This window comes from Phycodurus eques, chromosome 21 (assembly GCF_024500275.1).
Source record: "Phycodurus eques isolate BA_2022a chromosome 21, UOR_Pequ_1.1, whole genome shotgun sequence".
Classification (NCBI taxonomy): Eukaryota; Metazoa; Chordata; class Actinopteri; order Syngnathiformes; family Syngnathidae; genus Phycodurus; species Phycodurus eques.
The window spans coordinates 8,337,332-8,359,336 of NC_084545.1; the positions used below are offsets into that span (position 1 = coordinate 8,337,332).

At 39.4% G+C, this 22,005-nt stretch overlaps 1 protein-coding gene across 6 annotated transcripts in view; it reads right to left on the bottom strand.

The window, feature by feature from the left end:
* LOC133396859 (microtubule-associated protein 4) overlaps window positions 1-22,005 on the bottom strand; it is a 73,096-nt gene that overhangs the window by 50,157 nt on the left and 934 nt on the right. For 5 of the 6 annotated variants that reach the window (XM_061667127.1, XM_061667133.1, XM_061667130.1 and 2 more), the window contains exons 2-3: window positions 7,217-7,405; window positions 1,928-1,978 (exon numbers count right to left, since the gene is read on the bottom strand). In XM_061667127.1, coding sequence (XP_061523111.1) covers window positions 1,928-1,978; window positions 7,217-7,403 — 238 coding nt within the window. In that variant the 5' untranslated portion in view covers window positions 7,404-7,405. The remainder of the gene's footprint in view (window positions 1-1,927; window positions 1,979-7,216; window positions 7,406-22,005) is intronic. The other variant, XM_061667129.1, reaches the window with a different exon arrangement.

The window sequence follows — 22,005 nt, forward strand, 5'->3', positions numbered from 1 at the left end:
CTGTATGTACTGTACATTGTGCACATCTGTGGTGAATGTTTGATTTGAATAAAATATTTCAAATATGTCGTTGAGCAGTGACATGCAGCATCTCCAAGCATGCATACATACATGCACAGCTGTATTCTCAATTCCCTAACAATTCGTATCCCTAGGGTCTGCTGCAAATAATGAGGGATTGATTCAATGCATCTAGACAAGGTTGGCAAGGCCAGATGCCCTGTCTACTATAGGTGCCTCACTTTAAAACACTAAATCCAGTCTCATATATCACTCATACAATATGTGAATCGGCTTGGTGAAGTCTGATTAATGACTTTCACATGCACATATACACCTTGGTAACCATGGAGACAAAAGCTGCCCATTCCTTCATGCCATGCAAAGCAGCAAAAGACCACAGGCAGGCGACTTAACATGCAGAACACTGTCGCCGATATTTATCCCTACTGAGACACCCAGGAGCCTTATACACCAAAATCAGGATGTGAATAAGGCAAAAAGGAGGTCGCGAAACCAAAAATAAGCTCAGCTTAATAGTGTATTAGTGTTTTTTGTTTATTTTTAACATGCCAACATGGCTTAGTGTTTAATAAGGGTATCTACTGTATATCTATGTCTCCGAATAGGCTCACGGTCTCAAGAGTAAGCTGCAATGTGAATATGTTGTCCCTGTTATTAATTCTAATTTGTTAAACCATGAATAAACTGGCCGCAAAGTGAGGCTGCAAGGCGCAAAGGGGTTGTCAGGAGTGCACTGATTTGTCATGGTCGTGGCATTTGCCAAAACAGGAATTTTAATGAAATCAGATATTCCGTTCATGTTGCCTGCTAGAACACTGAACATTTCCGAGCTGTGTAATATAGTGTAAATTTAAGTTTTTCTTCAAATTTTATTTTATATTTTTAGAGTTACAAACTTGATTAATTTGACTGGTCTGGCCAATTTGAGTTGACATCAAATTACGCTGTATGTGGCCCCTGATCTTCAATAAGTTTGACAACCCTGACTTAAACCTTTGAGGCGGAGAGATACTAATGCAGAATAAAAATTAAACTAGCGAATGCTATAATTGACTAAATGTTGTAGCATTATTTTTAGGTTCCGTACTTTGGCTAATTAGACCTCTATAGAGTGACTCTCTAATATAAACTGGAAAAGTGTCAATTTCATTGCAAAAATTACCTTGATTTTGTCATACAAGTGTCCAGAAAAGGTCCCTCTGACAGCTACTTCTGTTTGACTCATTTTTGTATCCGCTTTGTCCATATTTAGCTAAGACCGCCCCTTTTCCTCTGATTGGTTGCCTCCGTGAAGAAGACCCACTTGTGAGAGCACGTGTTATGTTGACAGCGCTGGCTTGGGACCAGAAAGGGAAGGCAGAAGCTTCGCTAGCGACGTAGAAAAGCTTGAGAAATTTCCATGACCTGATTTCAGGCCTCTTGGCAGAAAAACGACCGAGATTCAGGAATGCGTGGACGATTTTAATTAATATTTCACGTTTACAGTCTCACCATAGCCCCAATATAACATCCCAAATACTAGAAAAAGATTGTTTGGCAAAATATATCCCCTTTAAGAATCATAACAATCTTTAATAAAAAACAACAACTTGTATTCATATGTTATGATATACCTTGCATTGGTACAATTTTTTTGTATCACGAGTGCTTAAATTAAACAGTCTACGCTTTTTTAAAATGGAATTAACAGTTCTATTGACAACTTTTATTTCCAGCTGAGCTGTTTGGCTTTTTTATTTCTTGCATTTTGGTCCCCTTGCCTATATTCACACACCAAACACCCATAAAATGTAAATTGGACATAATGAAAAGAGAAATGTGGCCATAACTAGCATATGCAGATGATCGAGCGACAGTAGCGTTCTAACTCTGTTGGCAGAGGGAACTGTGGGCTCTGTCTTACCAGGTTTTTGCACCCCCTGAGCTTGCTGTTCTCCATTTTCCAATGCTGTACCTGTGTGTGCACAAACACACATATATGGAAGCACAGAAACAAGCAAACAGATTACTGTCCATCAGATTGCTAGTGGCTGTACAAGTTAAAAAACAAAACAAAAAACAAAACAAAAAAATCCCACCATATAGTATTGATTCCAGAAATAGAAATATTACTTAGCCTGGAAATAAAGTGGAACCACTGACCCTTAAACCACAAGTCTTATTAAAGGGCACCTCGTTACAGTCACTGGGCACAACTACACTATGAATGCTATTAATACCACATGGACCAGTCAAAGGCAGGCAGGAGCAGCACATATTGGCTGGTGCTGCTATAGGATGCGGAAGCAAGATGAAGTAGTATGACTGTGCGAGGCTGCCAGGTCACTGCACTTGATTTATCGTTCACGTATGGCCAACTCAGAACGAGTTAAACAGGCCGCAAGTCAAAAGACCACATTAATTGGGGCATAAATGTAAACGGGGACAGGTGTCACAACGCAAGGTAAGCTTCTCTGTCTCATGTGAACACTGGTGACTCAGTACAGCAGATGATGAGGCAAAATGGTTAAAAAAAATATTAATGGGAACATGTAGAAAATTGACTTTGTATACAAATAGGTGGGTCTGTGGAGAGCCCTCCAGCTATCAAGTGCAAAATTATATAACTGAGTAAATCTTGTTAGCTAGTTATTTATATCCATCCATCCGTCCATTTTCTGAGCCGCGTCTCCTCACTAGGGTCACGGCCGTGCTGGAGCGTATCCCACCTGTCATCGGGCAGGAGGCGGGGTGCACCCTGAACTGGTTGCCCGCCAATCGCAGGGCACATAGAAACAAACAACCATTCACACTCACAGTCACACCTATGGGCAATTTAGAGTCTCCAATTAATGCATGTTTTTGGGATGTGGGAGGAAACCGGAGTGCCCGGAGAAAACCCACGCAGGCACGGGGAGAACATGCAAACTCCACACAGGCGGGGCCGGGGATTGAACCCGGGTCCTCAGAACTGTGAGGCTGACGCTCTAACCAGTCGCCCACCGTTCCGTTTAGTTATTTATATATACAAAAAAAATTATAAAAACAAATACTAAAGGAAGTTCCGCATCTCACTTCAACATAGTTCATTCGCACCAAGCTCTCACAAGATGGGGCCAAAGGAAACACTTTTATACTAGACAGGGCTTTGGCCAGGGAACAAAAACAGTAATTATGTGAGTCTTTAAAGGAACAACTATGAATATGCAAAAAATAAATCCATAAAACCATCTGTGAATAGAGGAAGCCATCTGTTGCAAATCTTGAATATGCAGGGGAACACTGAACACAGAAGCACTATCATGCAAAGCCAAAATGTAAACAGAGCTACAGTGTTAGCACAGAGCAGCATTAGCCAATAGCATTATCACCATCAGCTTACGACAAGTGGAAAACACTTGAATGTTCTACAAAGTTGTCAAAAATGGGGGGGGGGGGGGGTATATACACGTCTGATCCCAGCATGCTACACTTGTATGGATCCGCAAACTAATTGGCAAGTCTAATGCGGCAGCTCGGAGTGAAGTGTTGCCTCACGTGAGAACAAGTAGATTTGGTCGTCATGGTAACATAATTGTCACAGAGGGCATGTGACAGAACTGCCCCTCCCCTGGAAGGAGTGGTTTCAACCAGTGTGTTAAGAGGATGTTTAGTTTTCTATTTCTTTATGCTTTGCCTATTTTGACTTAAGAATGTCAGAGACCCAAGAAATGATTTAAATTGTGGGAAAAAAATGCATGTTTTCTTTTACATAATTATCACATGCACAAAATAATTTGGATATAATTGCTTCACTCTATATAGTCATCCCAGTGGCTTGGCTCTGTGTCTGTGCTTAACTCATTCAGTGCCAGCCCTCTCAGTTAACATGGATATTTGACTTCTAAAGTCAGTGGCACTGAATGTGTTAAATGCTTCCACACAAAAGTCAGCAAAAAAAGGTTTTTTAAAGGGTTACGTTTTCAGTCAGGTCAAACGAACATTACAACATGACAGAAATAATGGGTGCTAACTTAGTGTCATTAAATTACTTTACTGTAATGAAATTACTTCGCACACACCGAAACTTTAGAGCATGATTCGACATCACGCCGGCATGTTTACCTACAACTGTTAGTCCTAGCACTAGCTTGCTAGGCTACAGAACGTTTTGTTGCCTGCTTGCGAGCTGTATCGTATTAAAAGTACGTGAACATACCTCAAGCAATCCGCGAATGAACATCCTCTCTCCTGAGCATCAGTGATGACTACCACACGATTTTCCTTATTTTATAATTCCCCCCCCCCCCCCCCACACAATACATTTGCGCGATCTATTGTTGTTGTCCTCGCCATGTTAACCAGTGTATCCGGTGGCGTTTGAGTTGACCAGATAAAGCCTAGTGATCGTAAAAGACAGGATGCAGTGGTATCGGAAAACAAAATTTTATTGCAGTAGTCTGACATAGTGCAACCGTGAAAGACAAAATTTGTCTTGTAGTCTGATCCAGGCATTATGTGTTGTCTGTCTCAGATGTGTTGTCTGTCCCACACCGCCGACGTATTTTTTTTTTTTTTAATAAATAACTTTATTGGAGGTCAGATATTACGTCAAAAGACATGCGACAAGGCTAAAAATAAACTAGTTTTTGGATTCAAATATACTGTACACGGCGACACGGAGTAAATGCATTTTGCGGATCGGATCGGCGAATTATGACAAAGCCGATCAGCATAAAATGTGAATTATCGGCCGATAACGATCAAGCCGATCAGATCGGTGTAAAGTCTAGTTATATACATTCAAATTGTGAATGCGCAGCTATTCAAATAATATGATGAAAATTAGTCTTCATCAAACAGTGATTAGGGAAGACATTTAATATCATACTATGGTCTAAACTGTGCATAATAAATTTATGGGTTTTTCACGGCTTTGATCACTATGATGGTGTGAAGACATTGACCTTTGAGGATGATTTAGGAAGAATTGCACAAAAATATGCAGCAAAAAAAAAAAAAAAAAAAAAAAAAAAAGAATCTTGGTCTTTAAAGAGCACAAGTACCTTACATGAACAACTTGAGGAAAATAGGCCATGTTCCTCAAACCATAAAGTCTGGGACACATACGTGTAAGTACATTAAACACATGCAAGAACACAGACACAAGGCTATTTGTCTCCATAGATACAGTAAATGCCAGTGACACGAATACATATCTCGTAGACCACACTCATACATACAAGATGCTATGAGCACATGAATAAACGTGAACATTTGTAGCAGTGTGCCAAAATAGCAAATGTGATTAAAAAAAAGAAAAAAGTGTGCTTTCAACGTTCAACTTGCCTGCAGACAGAGGACAATAACAAGCAGACTGCCTCACCGTGCTGCACTGCATGTCAGCATGTCTGCATTTGTCCAAATGTGCAAAGCGTGCCAGAGCTGATCACTGGCAACACCACCCACAGCCTGTCCCGGAGCTGGCTGTCACTGACCAGTGCCCACACACAGTCTGACTGTCTGACCCGAGTGTCTGAGGAGCCACAACATCTCTGAAAGCTGAGTCATCGCCAGTTTAACTGTCACTTTGTGAATTTGATAGTCGGTCTCTATCTACCTTACATCTATTCATATTTCATTAGAACTCGCAATTAATGGTAGAAATGTAAACAATTTATATCTATAAATGTATCCCTGTAACTACTCGATTTGTACCAGTGACCAAGAAGAAAGTAGCAACAAGCTCCATGCCTTCGTTGAACCGCCACCGTCAAACGAGTGGGAAGGAGCGTTATCGCTACCTAGTGTTTGGAGATAGATAGTTTGCCTAAAATTTGGATTTAACCCAGTGAATGAAAACTGGGATTTCGCAGAGAAACATGAACAAGTGAAGAGACTAAACTATGTCAGATAATGAACTCTGCAGGGTTAAAACTAGACCCATGACCATCTGGATGGTAATTTCTCACTGCAGAGACACAACTTGATGGTATACAAAACTTAAGCAGAAAGCTGGTATTTTCAAAGCGGTGGCCGCTAGTCTGTTTATCTTCGGACTACATGCCTTGTGGCTGAATGACATCCAAGCAGATCCAGAATGGCAGCCAGGGTCCAGCAGTGCCTGATACCATCCGTCATTTAAGGGCATCTGCGGTTCATACAGTATTACATAAAACTAATTATCATGCTTATGCATACTCAGGGTTTTAAAGGAAACAGATGAGGCCAACTGTTCAGGAAAAGTGATTGCCAGATGACATACAAAAAAACTCAACCCTCAAGTGTAGCTGCTACTGTACAAAACTGCCAAATCTCAACCAGAACGTAGCAAGACATAAACAACTAGCTATAAACATTAACATCCAGTAGTGCAGTAAACAAGTCAAAGCAGCAAGAAAATATGAAAAATAGAATAATTAGAAAAAAATGACAAAATTAAACATCAGATGAACCGAAATTATTAAGAATGGAGGTCTTGATGGTTAATACAAAGTTGCTTGTCAAGATATTAAGCATACTTTATGATTAAAATGGAACATGGCCATAGTGGGTTTCAAATATATACATATCCATAATGACAACAAAATAATACCACACTAAACTAGTAATGATGTATCTGGACAGAAAGCCCTGTTGACCAATTATTCTTATTTTGAAAGAAATTTGGTTTGTTGTGAACCCTTCTACAGTTGAAGTGTATGTTGTGATACTACAGTGAACCCCCCACGACACTGCAGTCATTTCGGTTTGTGCCCCTGCCGTGTTGCAGACTTTTAAGCAGTCATTTTTCGGGGTATTTACAGTATAGAGGCAAGTCCAAGTTTAGAGTTGGGCGCCTTCAGTGTATTACCACGTTTTGTCGCAACATGCCAGGCAGCACTGAGGCATTCTGGAAGTGATGCAGCGTAATTAACAGCAAGAAGAAAAGGCAGAGAAGGTCCCCTACCAAGTTGTATTAAATGTTCCTACAGTGCAGAGAAACTACATTATGCATGTGAGTATTCCTGTATGCTCTGTTTGGATACGTGCTGCTGGTTTGTGTATGTGTTTGTGTGTGTAAAAGTAGCAGTTGTTTGAAGTTTTTTATAATTATCATTACATCCATGCTACTCCATTAACCCAACTATGGCTTCTGGGTTAGGGTTAGGTTCACTTTTAGATCATGGTGTTTGTAAATGTAATCATTGTCTCTCCTCATAAAATCAATTGCATGTAAGACATGTTGACACACCTGCAGTGGCATCATCGTTGTCCAGCAGAGGAATGTACTCCGTCTTGCCTACTGTCTCCCCGATTTGATCGTCGAAGGTCTCGGCCTCCAACTGAGCCACAAAATCCCTCTCCACTCGGCTTTCTGGACCCTGCTGCGGAGCACTGTCCACCAGAGCGTCGCTCAGACTCAAGTCTAACTCTGCCATGGCTGTAGACAAAAGACCAAAAAAATAGATACATTGTCAGCGGATGCATTTGTGCATCAAGCACCAAAGTGAATAATTGAAATATACAGGGTGATTGATAAGTAACTCCCTATTTTAAAATACTTATAATTTATTCATATGTTGTAATATTTGTCTACATTTTTTGTGTGTGTTCCATGATTAAAGGAGCAAGTCTATTCGACCAAATCAACGACTTTGGAAGAACTTGAAGGGCGAATACGAGAAGCTGTCTTCCATCCTACAAGAGTTCCTTGTGAAATCAGTTGATGCAGTTCCCAGGCGGCTTGAGAAACTGGTGGCTAATGCTGGCGCCCATATCGAATTTTAAATAAAACTCCATGCAATACACTTTCTTCTCATGTAATTTATTTCTGATCTATAATTCTTACAAGAAATGAACAAGTACTTAAAAATAGGGAGTTACTTTAAAATCACCCGGTATATTACATCTACAATGGAGGTGGAAACGGAGTTGGTTAAACATGTTTACTCTATGTATTGACTTGATTCGTTTCCGTGATGATCATTTGCTGCAGCGTGTCATGCTTGATCGGGGTGGGACAACGAATGGATTCTTAGGTGTGTCAATTCAAGATGCATTCAGATGCATTGATAATCAGCAATTGAATCGCAACCCTCCATGACCGTAATCAAAGCGAACCATGAGGTGTGGAGAGATTATCAAATTAATCGACACTTACTTTGATAATCGATTTATCGTTTAGAGACCTTGTTTAACTAAAAATTGCAAATATGCTCGGGATTTCCATCCCTCAACAGAAAATGATTTCTGTCATCCTCCATGAATGCACATTAATTTGATTTGTCTTTGATTAAAATAAGACATTTGCAAACTTCTGCTTTTTACTTCGAAAAAAAAAAAAAAAAGATTAAAATTTTTTCCTGACTGATTTAGAATCAATTCATGATTGTGCATTTTCCGCACTGTCAATTTGAAATAATGTGCCATTATTTATTCAAGGAATGGAAATATAGTTTTTTTTGGTCCAATTCATTGATTAATTGAAAAAAATAATCCACAGATTAATTGATTATTAAAATAATTAGTTGCAGTCCTAAAATATACAGTATATAGCTGACCCGAGAACATTTCTACCAGCCGCCACTGAGATATATAGAGATAGATAGATGGATAGACAAACAGAATTTGCAGAGTCATATTGTGCTATCTTAAATATAATGCCAGATTATCTATGGTACCCAATTTGCCACCTTACTTTGCTGCTCAGCTACTGTCTGTATTTATCTCGTCGCCATCGTCCCCATCTTCCTGACATGCCCCGTCACCTGTGAAGGCTCTCAGTTAACCTCACACAATCTACCTTGCTGAAATAGGACACTCATTGTCATTCAGAGCAGGGTGTGGGTCAAGTTGTTGCTCCAGGGCAATGCAAGGGAGCGCATCTGCTGCCAAAATCCTATCCGCTTTTTCAGTCATAAATGTATAGCTTTCAACTGTAGCAACTGCACTGTTACTATGATTAGGATCCTTACATTGTATCACCCAACACCAAAATCCAAAATACCTTCAAAACAAACCTACAAAATGATTAGTCTTGTTGTTTTTACCCAATAAAATGACAAAAACAAGACAGCTCAACCTCAAATACAACTCTGCAGCCCCATCTGCTGGACTACACACTGACTACATGTTTATTTTACCATGACATGCTTAAAATTCTTTTTGGCATTCACTGGCTGACACAAACCCACACACCAGTAGCATAGCCATGCCTTACTCTGAAAATATGAATCATGGCTGTGACTAAATTAGAAAACAAGGCTTGGCTTTTTCATGCAGTTATAAACCAAGATATTAAAAGCATATGATCTGGACGGGAAAATGAGGCATTACATGTTTGAATACCAGCGTATGGGCTAAGTTACTCGATAGCCCCCATCCCCCTCCAGCTCCTCCACTGCATCAGGGTGTGTTGCAGGAAGACTGCTGCATACTGCCTCCACCGCAAAGACCATACTAGTCAGAAACTGCCCTAGTTACCATTTTTAACCCAACATCATCTGGGTGTGTGTGCGTTATCTCTATAGTATACAAATTCAACCAGCAAACTGGTACAGCGGTAGTCATTTAATCTAAAAACAATTTGATATATGATCCAGTATAAGTTGCTCCCACTGTCTTTATTTTTCATGAATGTAATTATCTTGTGACCTTTATTATTTTTATTTTTTTTTTAAACAGAGCTTTTGGTTGCCACATCCTGCTCACAGCTTTGGTGTGGCCACTCGGAAACAATCTGGATTCAGCAAAGGAAGGAAATCAATGAAAAAGCCACTTTCCATTGTGTTGTCTGCTTCAAAAATGTGTGTGTGCGTGTTTGTGTGTCTGCGCATGCGTTTGTGGATTACTCGTACGCAGTTGTGTGTGTGGTGGCTTGGCTCATTTGGGTTCATGGGAGCGAAAGTGTTTGCCGGCTGCCAAAAAAAAAAAAAACAGAGGTGAAGGTTAAGCTGCGTTTTAATCTGCTTCCCAACACATCACTATTGTACGTAAACAGAAACACACCAAAACAAGTACACAAATTAAAAGATAAAGATTTTAATAACCTGAGAGTTCCCTAATCAGGATGCCTCTCTGCTATGTTTGTAAGTAAAGACAGTTACGATTGTCAAAAGTTGAAATAATAAATCACTTAGCTCATGTTAAATGCTGGGGCGATATGGTTTTAAAATTAAATGTTTTTTTTTTTTCGTTAGAGAAAGAGCACAAAAACCACGACTGTGAGTTCTGCAGCGAACAGCTGAAGATAGGTTCCACAGACCATTCGCAAATAGGTACATTTGTAAATAACAAACCACAAATAGGCTGGGGTTCTAGCTACAACATTCTGTTTGTGAGCGCAATGCAGCAGTAGCTCAGCCAGTGCTGGCGATGATTTTTTTAAATTTGTACTTAAAAGGGGAGTGACTTGATAGCCATTGATGAATTTCTGGACTCATGGGGGTCCACAAAATAATTTTCAATTCCATAATTAAGAGGCCTTATGTTACAAAAATGTGTAACTATCAATGGCAACCAATATAACAAGCCATCTGAATGAATATCATTCATTTTTATTAACGTTACCCACATTAGAATCAATCTATGGCCACAGAAATCACTCGCTTGTATCTTGCACATGCAATTCCTCTTCATAGCTATTCTCTATAGCAAAGCTATCGAAATTAATTCCGCCAAAACATCATGTCACGCAAGACCAGGTAGAAACAAGCTGGAAACAAACTATAATATATGATTAAAATATTCGGCACGGTGGGCGACTGGTTAGAGCGTCAGCCTCACAGTTCTGAGGACCCCGGGTTCAATCCCCGGCCCCGCCTGTGTGGAGTTTGCATGTTATCCCATTGCCTGTGTGGGTTTTCTCCGGGCACTCCGGTTTCCTCCCACATCCCAAAAACATGCATGGTTGGTTAATTGACAACTCTAAATTGCCCGTAGGTGTGAACGTGAGTGCGGATGGTTGTTTGTTTGTATGTGCCCTGCGATTGGCTGGCAACCAGTTCAGGGCGTACCCCGCCTCCTACCCGATGACAGCTGGGATAGGCTCCAGCACGCCCGCGACCCTAGTGAGGAGAAGCGGCTCAGAAAATGGATGATAAAATATGTCTGTGTAGATTCTCAGTCATCCAGGTCACGGTCATCTGCAAAAGTTGAATCTAGGCAACGGGACTCTTGATTGTTGAAGACGTTTTTACCTGTAATCCAAAAGGCTTAGCCTAGGATTTATTCGCATATCCCTTTCAGACAGAACACACTGAAGAGGGACACCTTGTCGATACGTGTGCAATAAAGTGCAATAAATAATTAGATATGTGGTGTGACAGCTACAATTGCTTACTACACAAGGGTGTGGACAGTGAGTCTCTGGTGTTAACTTGACACTTTGGTCATGGCTGGCAGCGCTCCACCTCTGTTACAATGTTGGAAGTCAAATTCTCAGGCTGACTTTAACCTCCTCACTCCACTTTGGCTCATAAACCAAGCCAGGAAAAAGTTGTGAAAATGGTGACTTAGATTTCCTGTGTGAAAGAGGCTTGAGTGTGCGATGCTTTTGTTAGTGGTGTGAGTGGAATTTCTTTGTGTAATGCATCGATAAATAATTTTTGAAGCGTAAATCTGGAGGCGGCTAGAGATTCCAACTCTTACTTTGAGTGATGCAAAAGTAGCTGAATTACTGAAAAGCTATTTGATGTTGAAATAGTGACGCTACGGAGAAATGCAGTTAAACTAGTAGTGTCGCAAGTATCCACCACTGCTGTGTTTGGTTGTAAACATAATGTTACCTGCGGAGCACAACACGAGACCGCTCGCGCTTGAAAACTTTTTTGAAAAAAAACCTCAGGGAACCGATTCCTAGCCTCGTGATAGCCGGTCCCCAGCCCTACAACCGATGTATCTAAGGATTCGTGGCAGATTTTGTATCGATAACGGAGTCTGCTAGCGATACAGTCGTATCTCTCGCCTTTACAAATGGATATACTGCTTCGGTTTATCGTTCCCAACCCTAGTGACAGGTAAAGTATTGATTAAGAACATGTACTGGTGTGACCTCTAGTAATCTTGTGTTGGATATCATTCAAGATAAATGCAAAAATAAACTGTGCCCAAGTAGCTAATGAAGAAAGATTTTCATAATGTGAGCTCTCTAAACTCTGCTTGAGTAACAACATGTAAAGAAATCCTTTTTTGGTGACCTCCCTCAAGCACAGTTTCGTGATTGCAACACAAAACAAAAGTTGACAAGTGGACACAACACTGCACCCACCTATCGGGAGCCACAGATATAAATAAAAATGGGTAGAGAAAATTGAAACTACTCCATTCCAAAGCCAAGTCTTCAGCTTCAGTAACTGTTCCTTTAAGTATTGGTGAAGTACATTGTCAACAGTTGAGGGTTTTGTCTGCAAAATAAATAGAGGGCAATCCGTTTTTAATATCCCTACATTACTGCAGAGTGAACCTATAATTATGAGAGCGAGCATAGCCGGAGCACTGGGGTATAATAGTGACGTCAATGGTATGTACTTTATAGTCTCAGTGATGGTTGGACGATCAAATGGGTAAAGAGTCTAACTTTGAACTTAAGAACACAAATCCTAATTACCACATGTAAATCCAAAAAAACATAACCTAGTCATCATCCAGTTTCATTTCCACTTATCCAGTGCAGGGTCAGGATTGAAGTATACCATATCTCAACTGACTGCGTGACTGACTGCAGGCTATAACTATAACAATGATTATTCCCCCCCCCTAGCATATGCCTGTGAGAGTTTGCTCACACCGAGTCGTAGGTATGGGGCATTTTAGAAAGTCCTGAAAAACATCACTTGGTGTGGATCTATTCTCAGGTCTCTTAATTACAACCCTCCTCGCTCCTTGATGCTTCTACTGCGACCTGGAAATCGTTCTCACACTGCGATATTATCGAGGATCTTATTTGTCTTAAATGTGCACCAAAGAGCGAGGAGGCGCTATAGATGAGGAAACAGAATTTTCCTTTGCAGAAAAATTTTAGCTCCTTGACAGCAATGTATAAAAATGGGCATATAACAGCTGGATTTTAAGCAAAGCAGGACTTCACAAATTAAATAGTTCATTCAGCCTTTGTTTTTGTAACTTCTCAATTGTTTTTGTTTAAACATTCATGATTTCCTGAGTCCTTTTTATTTTATTTAGGAAGATGGGGGGTTGAGTTTAGGGAAGCTCAACACAATCACCTCTGCTTGGTTACATGCATACAGTTGCGCAGTGTTGATCTTTGAGTTAAATTAAATGCCCTTTTAAACGTAAAGCATAAAGTGTTGTGATTCTAATAATTCCACCACGGAGATGATTGATTTGTGACACCCAATTGACGTCTTCATTCAATGATGAAACCGAGGAGAGAACGTCTCATTCGCTCGTTGTTTTGTGATTTCCTTGACTCTGCAATGGGAATAGGTAGAAGGAGCTAAAATGTAAACAGGAGGATCAAGGACTGATGTTTCAACTAAATTGATGTACTTCCTGCATTAAAGGATCAATCACTTTTTAGAGACAGGCTTGGAAACGGACAGGTCAGAAACAGTTGATTAATGTGTGTTTGTGATTGTGCGATTATGCTGCACACAAATGGAATAAGTTGCCAACAAAGTGACCTCCGCCCCAAGTATGCATGTTTTTAAGTCCAGGTTAGAAACTATTCTTTTTTCCCATGCTTTTTAGAACATTTCCACTTTTAAATGAGATTTCTTGCACTGTACGCTGTTTTAATTGTATTTTATTTTTCTCTCTTTGTTTTAAATGTTTATAATCTATTTTTTTCTTTGTTTTTAAATGCTTTTAATCACGTAATTCACATAAAGATAAGTTGAGTTACCTTGTGTATGAATTGCGCAATATAAATAAATTTGCTTTGCTTTGTGTATACGTGTGCGTGCAATTTCCCCTTTTTTCGCAGCCTTACTTCTGTTTTTGCTTCCAGATACAGCTTACAAGGGGCTTGGGAAGTTGATGCAAGTCAATAATGGAGAAAAAAAATGTTTTAAAGATTGTGTGGTATCAGGAAAAATTAAGATAATCCCAGAAAGGGAGAAAAAAAACTTGTTTTGAATGTCATTGTCAATTACGTTTTCTATAAGCAAAGGGGATGAAAAAAAAATCAATAAAAAACAGAAATCACATTTTTGTGAAGAATAAAATAAAATAAAGGCCACATCACCCAGCCCTGCTGAGAAGAAAGCATTTCTCGTTTGAATACATCTGTTTTTTTATGTGAGCAAAGGTACTGGAGGGGAGTGTAGGTGCAACCACTAACAAAGCATGATAGTATTATGTATGAGCAAAGCATTAAACTGTTAACTGTAACATTGCTGCTGTGGTGCTAGCAAGATAGTCAACAATCAGATCTAAGACCCGAGAAATGTACCCCCAGTTACACATGCAACATTAACCTTGTTCAATTAGATCATGAAAGTAGATGGGGGCAGGGAAGAAATAGGAGACTGTCATGTGATACCTGCTCACACCATGCAAATCACAACTCCACGAAGGCCAAACGGGGAACCTCCAACTGTCATCCCATTAAGACCTACTTACTTACGAAAATCCCTCCCAGCTGTAAATGGTAATGATTTGCAAAGCCAAGGTAAAATTAGTTACATTTTTGTTAGGTTATAAAATGTTAACTCTGGTCCATTTTGTCAACTATTTGCCTTTGAGAGTGCACACAATTACATCGAAAGTGTCCATGTGTCCAGCTGCCATTACACTAATCTGAGTAAGATGCTTTCACTAACATTCCATGCCAGCCAGTCAGCGTGGCTCACAATCACAGCTTTGTCAGCACACATCCATGCATGCGCACACACATATGCACACAAAGTGTATGTAAGGTAGGAATCCCAGAAATTCTTTGAATGAAGTGACAACTGTTATAGGATTGTTCACGGCATCTATCAGTGTATCTATTTCTAGATTTCTGATCATACACGATGTATTTCACAATCCATCCATCAATCCATTTTCTGAGCCGCTTTTCCTCACTAGGGTCGCAGGCGTGCCGGAGCCGATCCCAGCTATCATCGGGCAGGAGGCGGGGTACACCCTGAACTGGTTGCCAGCCAATCGCAGGTATTTTACAATGTTAAATTTAAAAGTACATACAGATCAGCATCCATTAAGCTTGCCAATTGGATGGCAGTTTGCAAATACATCCCGGAGTGTGTACATAATCAAATCCAGCTTGTCAACTTTTAAACTGATGTGTGGTTGGTGATACTCAGTGTACAGTTAAAAAGATGTGTGCACTAATCCGCATCCTGAGGGATGTCGATGTACTTAGTTTCGAGCAGTTTTATCAGATCTGAACTGTAGCTCATTAAAAAAATAAAATAAATAAATAAAGTCACTTAGCAACTTACTGGAAACAAACCAGGCGTGTCAGGTTGCTGGTACAATGGAACTGCTTGATTCTTATTTAAATCATGCTTACTCTCCATGGTCAAATCTCTTCTATCTTGAGCAAAGCTTCAGCTTGTAGTCATAGAATTTCAAAAAATGCAGAAAAACCTGCACTGTATGAAAAACATGCCAATGCCTCCATTAACTCAAGAAGCACAAGAAATAAGCACTATAAGAGGCTTTCACAATTTCCATTTAGAAGATAATGTAAATTGTGATGCATGTTTATTCATATTCAAATTCTGGGGAGATCATAAACTCAGTGTGTGTATTCAGCAATATACATCACTGAATGACTCACTATAATGTACCATTGACTCCATGCATATCCTGTCGTGTAAATATTCTGACATTGCAATAATAATTCCACACTTTTATGCAAATGTTTCCTACTTTTGAATAGTACTGAATAACAGTGTCCCGAAATCTGACACGCCTAAACACACATACACAAACACAAAAAGCACGCACCCTCGTTCTCTGTAACAGCACACGCTTCTCTCATTTCACATGCACAACGCAGCAGACAATCATGAACCTCAAAACCTACAACGGGAGCCACTCATACAACATAGGTGAGAATAAAGGAGCTGGCATGTCCAGCCATCAGGCTCTGCAACAAGTGATGAAACTTCCAACAGTGACTAAGAAAAAGGGTGAAAGGAGGAGACAAAGACAGCGCCCACAGGCTTCTGGCTTGTTATCCAATGCTGGGAGTGGCGCAGTGCTGCAAGGAGGGAAGACAGACTTGTGGTGTAATTAGTCTCGTAACACATACAGTATCAAGTAAGTGTGAGTCTGCAATTCCTACATTTCTACTGTCCTTGTTCAGGCATTGCTAAACCTGGTTATTGCACAATAAGATGTCTATTCTTTGTATTTCTCTGTATTATCGAAATAAAATCCTTGATATACTGTATTTTTTCTTCATAATAACATTTATGGAGTTTAGTTCATTGTCTCTTACTTTCCCATAATACATTCATAATACTTGAAGTGCAGATACAATATTTTAGCTAATGTTGTGCACACCTTTAACATCCTTAATGGTCTTGTTTAGTATGTATAAAAATAAATGCATCGCTGTATAGTAAAAATTTGAAATGATAAACTGATTCAAAGTGGCCGGCATGGTGGACAACTGGTTAGCACATCTGCCTCACAGTTCTGGGGCCCAGGGTTTGAAATCCCAGCCCCGCCGGTGTGGAGTTTGCGTGTTATCCCCGTGCCTGGGTGGGCTTTCTCCGGGCACTCTGGTTTCCTCAGACATCCCAAAAACATGCGTGGTAGGTTGATTGAAGACTCTAAATTGCCCGTAGGTGTGAATAGTTGTATGTCTCTATGTGTCCTGCGATTGGCTGGCGACCGGTTCAGGGTGTACCCCGCCTCCCGCCCGAAGATAGCCGGCACACCCGCAACCCTAGTGAGGATAAGCGGAATGGAAGATGAATGAATGTTGTAAATATATTTCATGTTGCAATCTTTTATGAACCATTAGTTGGAAATAAACAGGTCAGAAAAGCTTGAACGCACACACACACAATATGACATTAATTTTCACCAACCCATCATTATTCTCTTCCAGATGCAAATCCAATAAATTTGGCTAATTTCCCATGGACCAACATAGTTGAAATTATGTGCAGGAGTACACTCGGTTATTACATCGTTTACTCATGTAAATACAGATAAATAATGACTTCAATGGTTATTCCAACCATAAAGAAATAAAGGCGGCATAAAAAAATTATGATCATAATTATTTAACGTGAACCCTATAAAAAGAGGTGCAAAAAGTTAGTTTTTTCCAAACTTAAAAAATAAATATAAAAATATGCCACTAACATACATAATTTAATAGCATGACAATTGTAAATGATGTGTACTGCACATTAGGAATACATAATTAATTGTATTACATATTATACATCAACAGTCTAGTTTGTGCCTGCAGTGGGCCTTAATAGAGTGAAAGAGCAAAACTTGTGCTTGCTTCCGTGAGAGAAATATTATCTTGTTTCATATGTGAATTACACAGAATTCCAAGCAAACGTGTATTATTCAGAATGTAATACTACTAAAGCCCATGCGGGAGCATACTGACAGGTAGACTTGTCCTCTCAACCCCTCATGATTGTCTCCTCTCTCTCCTTCGAAAGGGACACAGTGATGAATGAATTCCCTGTATGAGCACAATGGTTTCAGCTCAACACATTTACGCACACAGTATCTCTTTGGGAACTATGCCCTATTGTTTCTGGGCTGGGCTTAACACATTGCACTGGAATGCATAGCAGCACAAACACACAGAGGTCAGACTCATTCCAAAACAAACGTGAAGCGGAAACATGAAAATACCTAGGTGCTTATTTAGTTCGTCAGAGTATTTTCATACTCAAACCGTTTAGTGATGTCCGTCTTCCATATAGCCATCAGCATGAAGTATGGGCTCTCTTAGCTCTGAAATAAGTTTGCCCTTAAGTATATAAAAAATATATTAAAATTAAAAACAAATAAAAATCCATTAAAAACAAATTGACAGAGTATTATCTGGTAAAAGAATAATGCACTCAATGTGTTGCGTAAGGTCACTTCACAGAAGGGTCAACGTAAGATTCAAATTTTGGCTGCATGCATTTGTAAATTTCCTTAGCCCTTCTCATTTTAATGATGAGGGTTTAAATGTGAATCCCACAATCTGTTATCAGCATAGTTAGGATGATTCAATCAATACATGAAATCATGACTGTTGAATGTCACTTTCCTTTTTGTACAGAAATACAATACAGTTGTAATTAGTAATTTCTCAATTTTCAATTGATCTTTACCTGTACTAAACAGCACAGAGTAGAACATAGAGGTTTCTGTCTTGAGTCAATTTGAACTTTTTGTTTTTTTTTTGTTTTGTTTTTTTTCTTAATTCCGTCAAGCACTGAATTACCACTCGAAATGTGTAAAGACAATGCTCAATAGCATCGCTTAAGTGAGTCCCACCATCAACCCTTCCATGGCCCTGAGTGCCAAGTGACCCCACCTCTACATCCAAGTCCCAGCAGGCCGAATAACAGCGGCCAAGCCCGGTTGCTGACACGCTGTTCCAGCTGCTGCTGTTGTGACAGGGGATTACAGGGAGCGGTTCACCCTGCACCATCCTACTCCTCTATGCCATCTATCCCTCCATCATTTCATTCAGTCAATCTGCAGTTGACACGCAATCTCAGGGTTCAAACATTCATCCACAACACACATGCTGGGGTGTTCACAAAAATAAACACACACATACACTGCGACATAGTCAGACACATCTGTGTTTTGGGCTGCCTTTGAGATAATGCCCTGTAAAACCCAAAATCCTATTTCAATGAACGATAACATATTTTATTAGAATGGTGGAGAAACAAGGACTTTTCCCCCCCCAATGGTAAATTTTCTTGAATGGGGTCGTACGTATTAAAAAAAAAAAACAACAACAAAAAAACTAAATGAGCAGATAAAGTAATTACAATTTTTTGAAAAAAGAAATCAGAGTAAACATTTTAATTGCAGCAAAAATCTAAATATAAAAAATACAAAACATGGTCTGCTCTTGGTTTTATGACAGGTGGTCTAATAAATTTCAAAGCACTGGAAATCCTAAGTCACTAAATCAAATCAATCATTCATTCATTCAGCTTCCATTCCGCTTCTCCTCACGCGGGTCGCGGGCGTGCTGGAACCTATCCCAGCTATCTTCGGCGAGAGGCGCGGTACACCCTGAACTGGTCGCCAGCCAATCGCAGTCAAATCAATCAAATTAATGAATCATCTACATTTTTTAAAAAAATATTTGATTTTTAAGACAAAAAGCATAATCAGCAACCCTAGAGGAGATTTTACGGTCCACGAGGATAATATAATCCTTGTCTCAGATTTATCCACAAGCAAGAGAGGCCTTGATTGGCAACAACCACAAGCAAAGTGATGATGGATTCATTTTCTGTTTCCTTGCTCACAGACCGAGACTAGGAGAAGGCGAGCCAGTGACTTTAAATCCTGCTAGAGTTGAGACCAGCACAGATTCCCATTCCAAGATTTGGGAGATGACTTGTTTATGTGTCCTAAAAACCTCCAACCTTACAAGGGAGTTTTAATTACCTACATGTGTCCCTTTCTATTTTCTGATTAGATATAGATGACATCTAAAGATTGTCTTCTTTGTGTACCTGATCTGACCATTTAGCATTCCAAAACAACGACAGAGAAGTATCTGATGTTGGCAAGGAGCTGCAGCATATTCAAGATTCAAGTATTTTGCCATTGAAGGCTGACTCATGAAATGTTTTTGCCCGTTATATTACGGAGCCGTGTGACTATCTGGGGGCCCCAAGTGTGATTTGTGTGACAAATGAATTTTTTAATCAACATGTAATTCATCAATATGAACATTTATTGTGCAAACTGGGACAAATGAGTACACAACAGAATATATTAAACATGAACAATGTACATACAGTGTACTCTATGGACAGATAAATGTATTTGAGAGTGGGTGTTGTGCTAAGTTTCACCTTCTCCACATGATCACCTTGGATTTCCCCAGCTCCCGGAAATACAATCTGTCTGTATGTTTTTTGCTGGTTACAGTAACAGGAGGGATCGATAGCAGTGAACAGCGCAAAAGCATTGAAGGCGGAGATATCGATGCTACCGATGGGTCCGCCTCCGACAGCTGAAGGTGCTGATCACCTATAAATGACAAAGAAGAGAAGAATTGAAATAAATAAATGTCCTTCCTCCCTCAATTCACAAGTATGTTACATATTTCATAAGGTCTTATGAAAAAGAAGCAGTCATTATAACTACATGTAGTATTTATCTTAAACAAAGTGAGAATAAAAAGTCAAGAATCCATTCATAAAGTAATGAAATTCATACAATCACATACCTCGTCAAGGTTGTCCAGGCCACCTTTGCAGTGATTGTAGTCAATCTTTTGTGCTTCTTTCCTTGATGTATAATTTAGCTCGCTCCCTGTGTTTGTTTCTCAGAAGGATATTTCTTTTCCGGATGTACAGTAAGTCACTTGAGTGAGAGTGCACTTCTCTGCTCACTAATGAAATGACACCTCAGCCAAGCTACATGTTTATCTTTGGCTGTTAAAGCTGTATGGTGCATAAACACACTAGCAGTTGTTTTAGAGTCCAGTTAACCCCCGTTTATCGCAGGGTATAATTCCAGACCCACTTGCGAAATTATGAGATACAAAGAGACCATATAAAATCAAATCAGTATCAAAGCCCTATCATCCTACTATTTATTATATGGAAAATAGACCACTTTTTGTATTTAAAAATAAATAAATCAATGATTCAAACAATAGAACCGGAATTTAAGAGTTTAAAAATCCTAAAACTATGCTAAGGTTTAAGTCTAAGTGTAAAGTTGTTTCAGCGATTCATGGAAAAAAAACAAAAAACAAAAAACAGGTGAATGATAAATGATGGATGAACGGGCATGTTTTGTGCTTCTACATTTTTGCCAAATAAGGTGTCCAAAGGGTGCAAAATGTGTCAGAGTATAAATGATAAGAGTAAAAGACACTGGATTTAAAAAAAATAAGAATGAAAAAAAGAAATAAAGAACACTTCAAGCCACAAGCTGTAACAGAGCTAACATTGTCACCAAATCAAAAAAAAAAAGAAAGAAAAATTCCATTGTAGGTATACAATGTTAATAACTATATACTATATGTAACAGTGTATAATGTTCATTTGAGTGGGTAAATTGAAAGGATCTGTTATTTTTCAGAACCTTGGGCACAATACCTCATCATATTGAGATCTGAGGACAAAGTATGAAAGAGTGCACCATTTTATGCTGATTGGATCAGGTTCATCAGATGTTCTGGATTTTAGATCAGTCCCACCTCTGATTCCCAACTCAGTAATCTGACACTGACAGTGGAGGATTGGAGAATAATCTGGGTGTCTTGAGGCAGGGAGCAAAGGAGAGTGACAATCCTCTCAGGTTTCTTTCCTCATATTGGACCAAACACCTCATCATCCATCCGTTTGCTGTGCCGCTTCTCCTCACTAAGGTCGAATCAGGAAAAAGGAATAATGAAGAGGTGATCCTACGAGTTATCACCCTACAATAAATTATCCAAATAAATCAATTCGTTGTGTAGTGAAAGGTCTATGACCATGATGTTAGCGGCTCCCCAGATTTGATTTTAGAAAAACAATATACCGGCTGTGGTGGCTCAAAGACATGTCATTTGAGAATGCAATTTATGTAGAAATTGAGTGTGAATGCTGAAAAAGTGACGTTGAAAATACTGTAGAATTAATTGAATTTTTAAAATGTCTCATAAGAGATGTGGGCTTTGGAATGCTGTGAATCGGTCAAGAAATGTGGAAGGAGTATGTAAATATGTTTATTTAATCTGACGATTTGGGAAATTGGGGAATGGGAAAATTTCCCAAAATGTCCCAAATAGGCTGAACAGTTTGAGGTTGTTATGGCTTGAATCGACCACAAATTGTGGAAGGAGGAGGTAAATGTGTAAAATATCTAAATTTGAGAATTTTCATATGAAAAATTGGAAAGAAAATT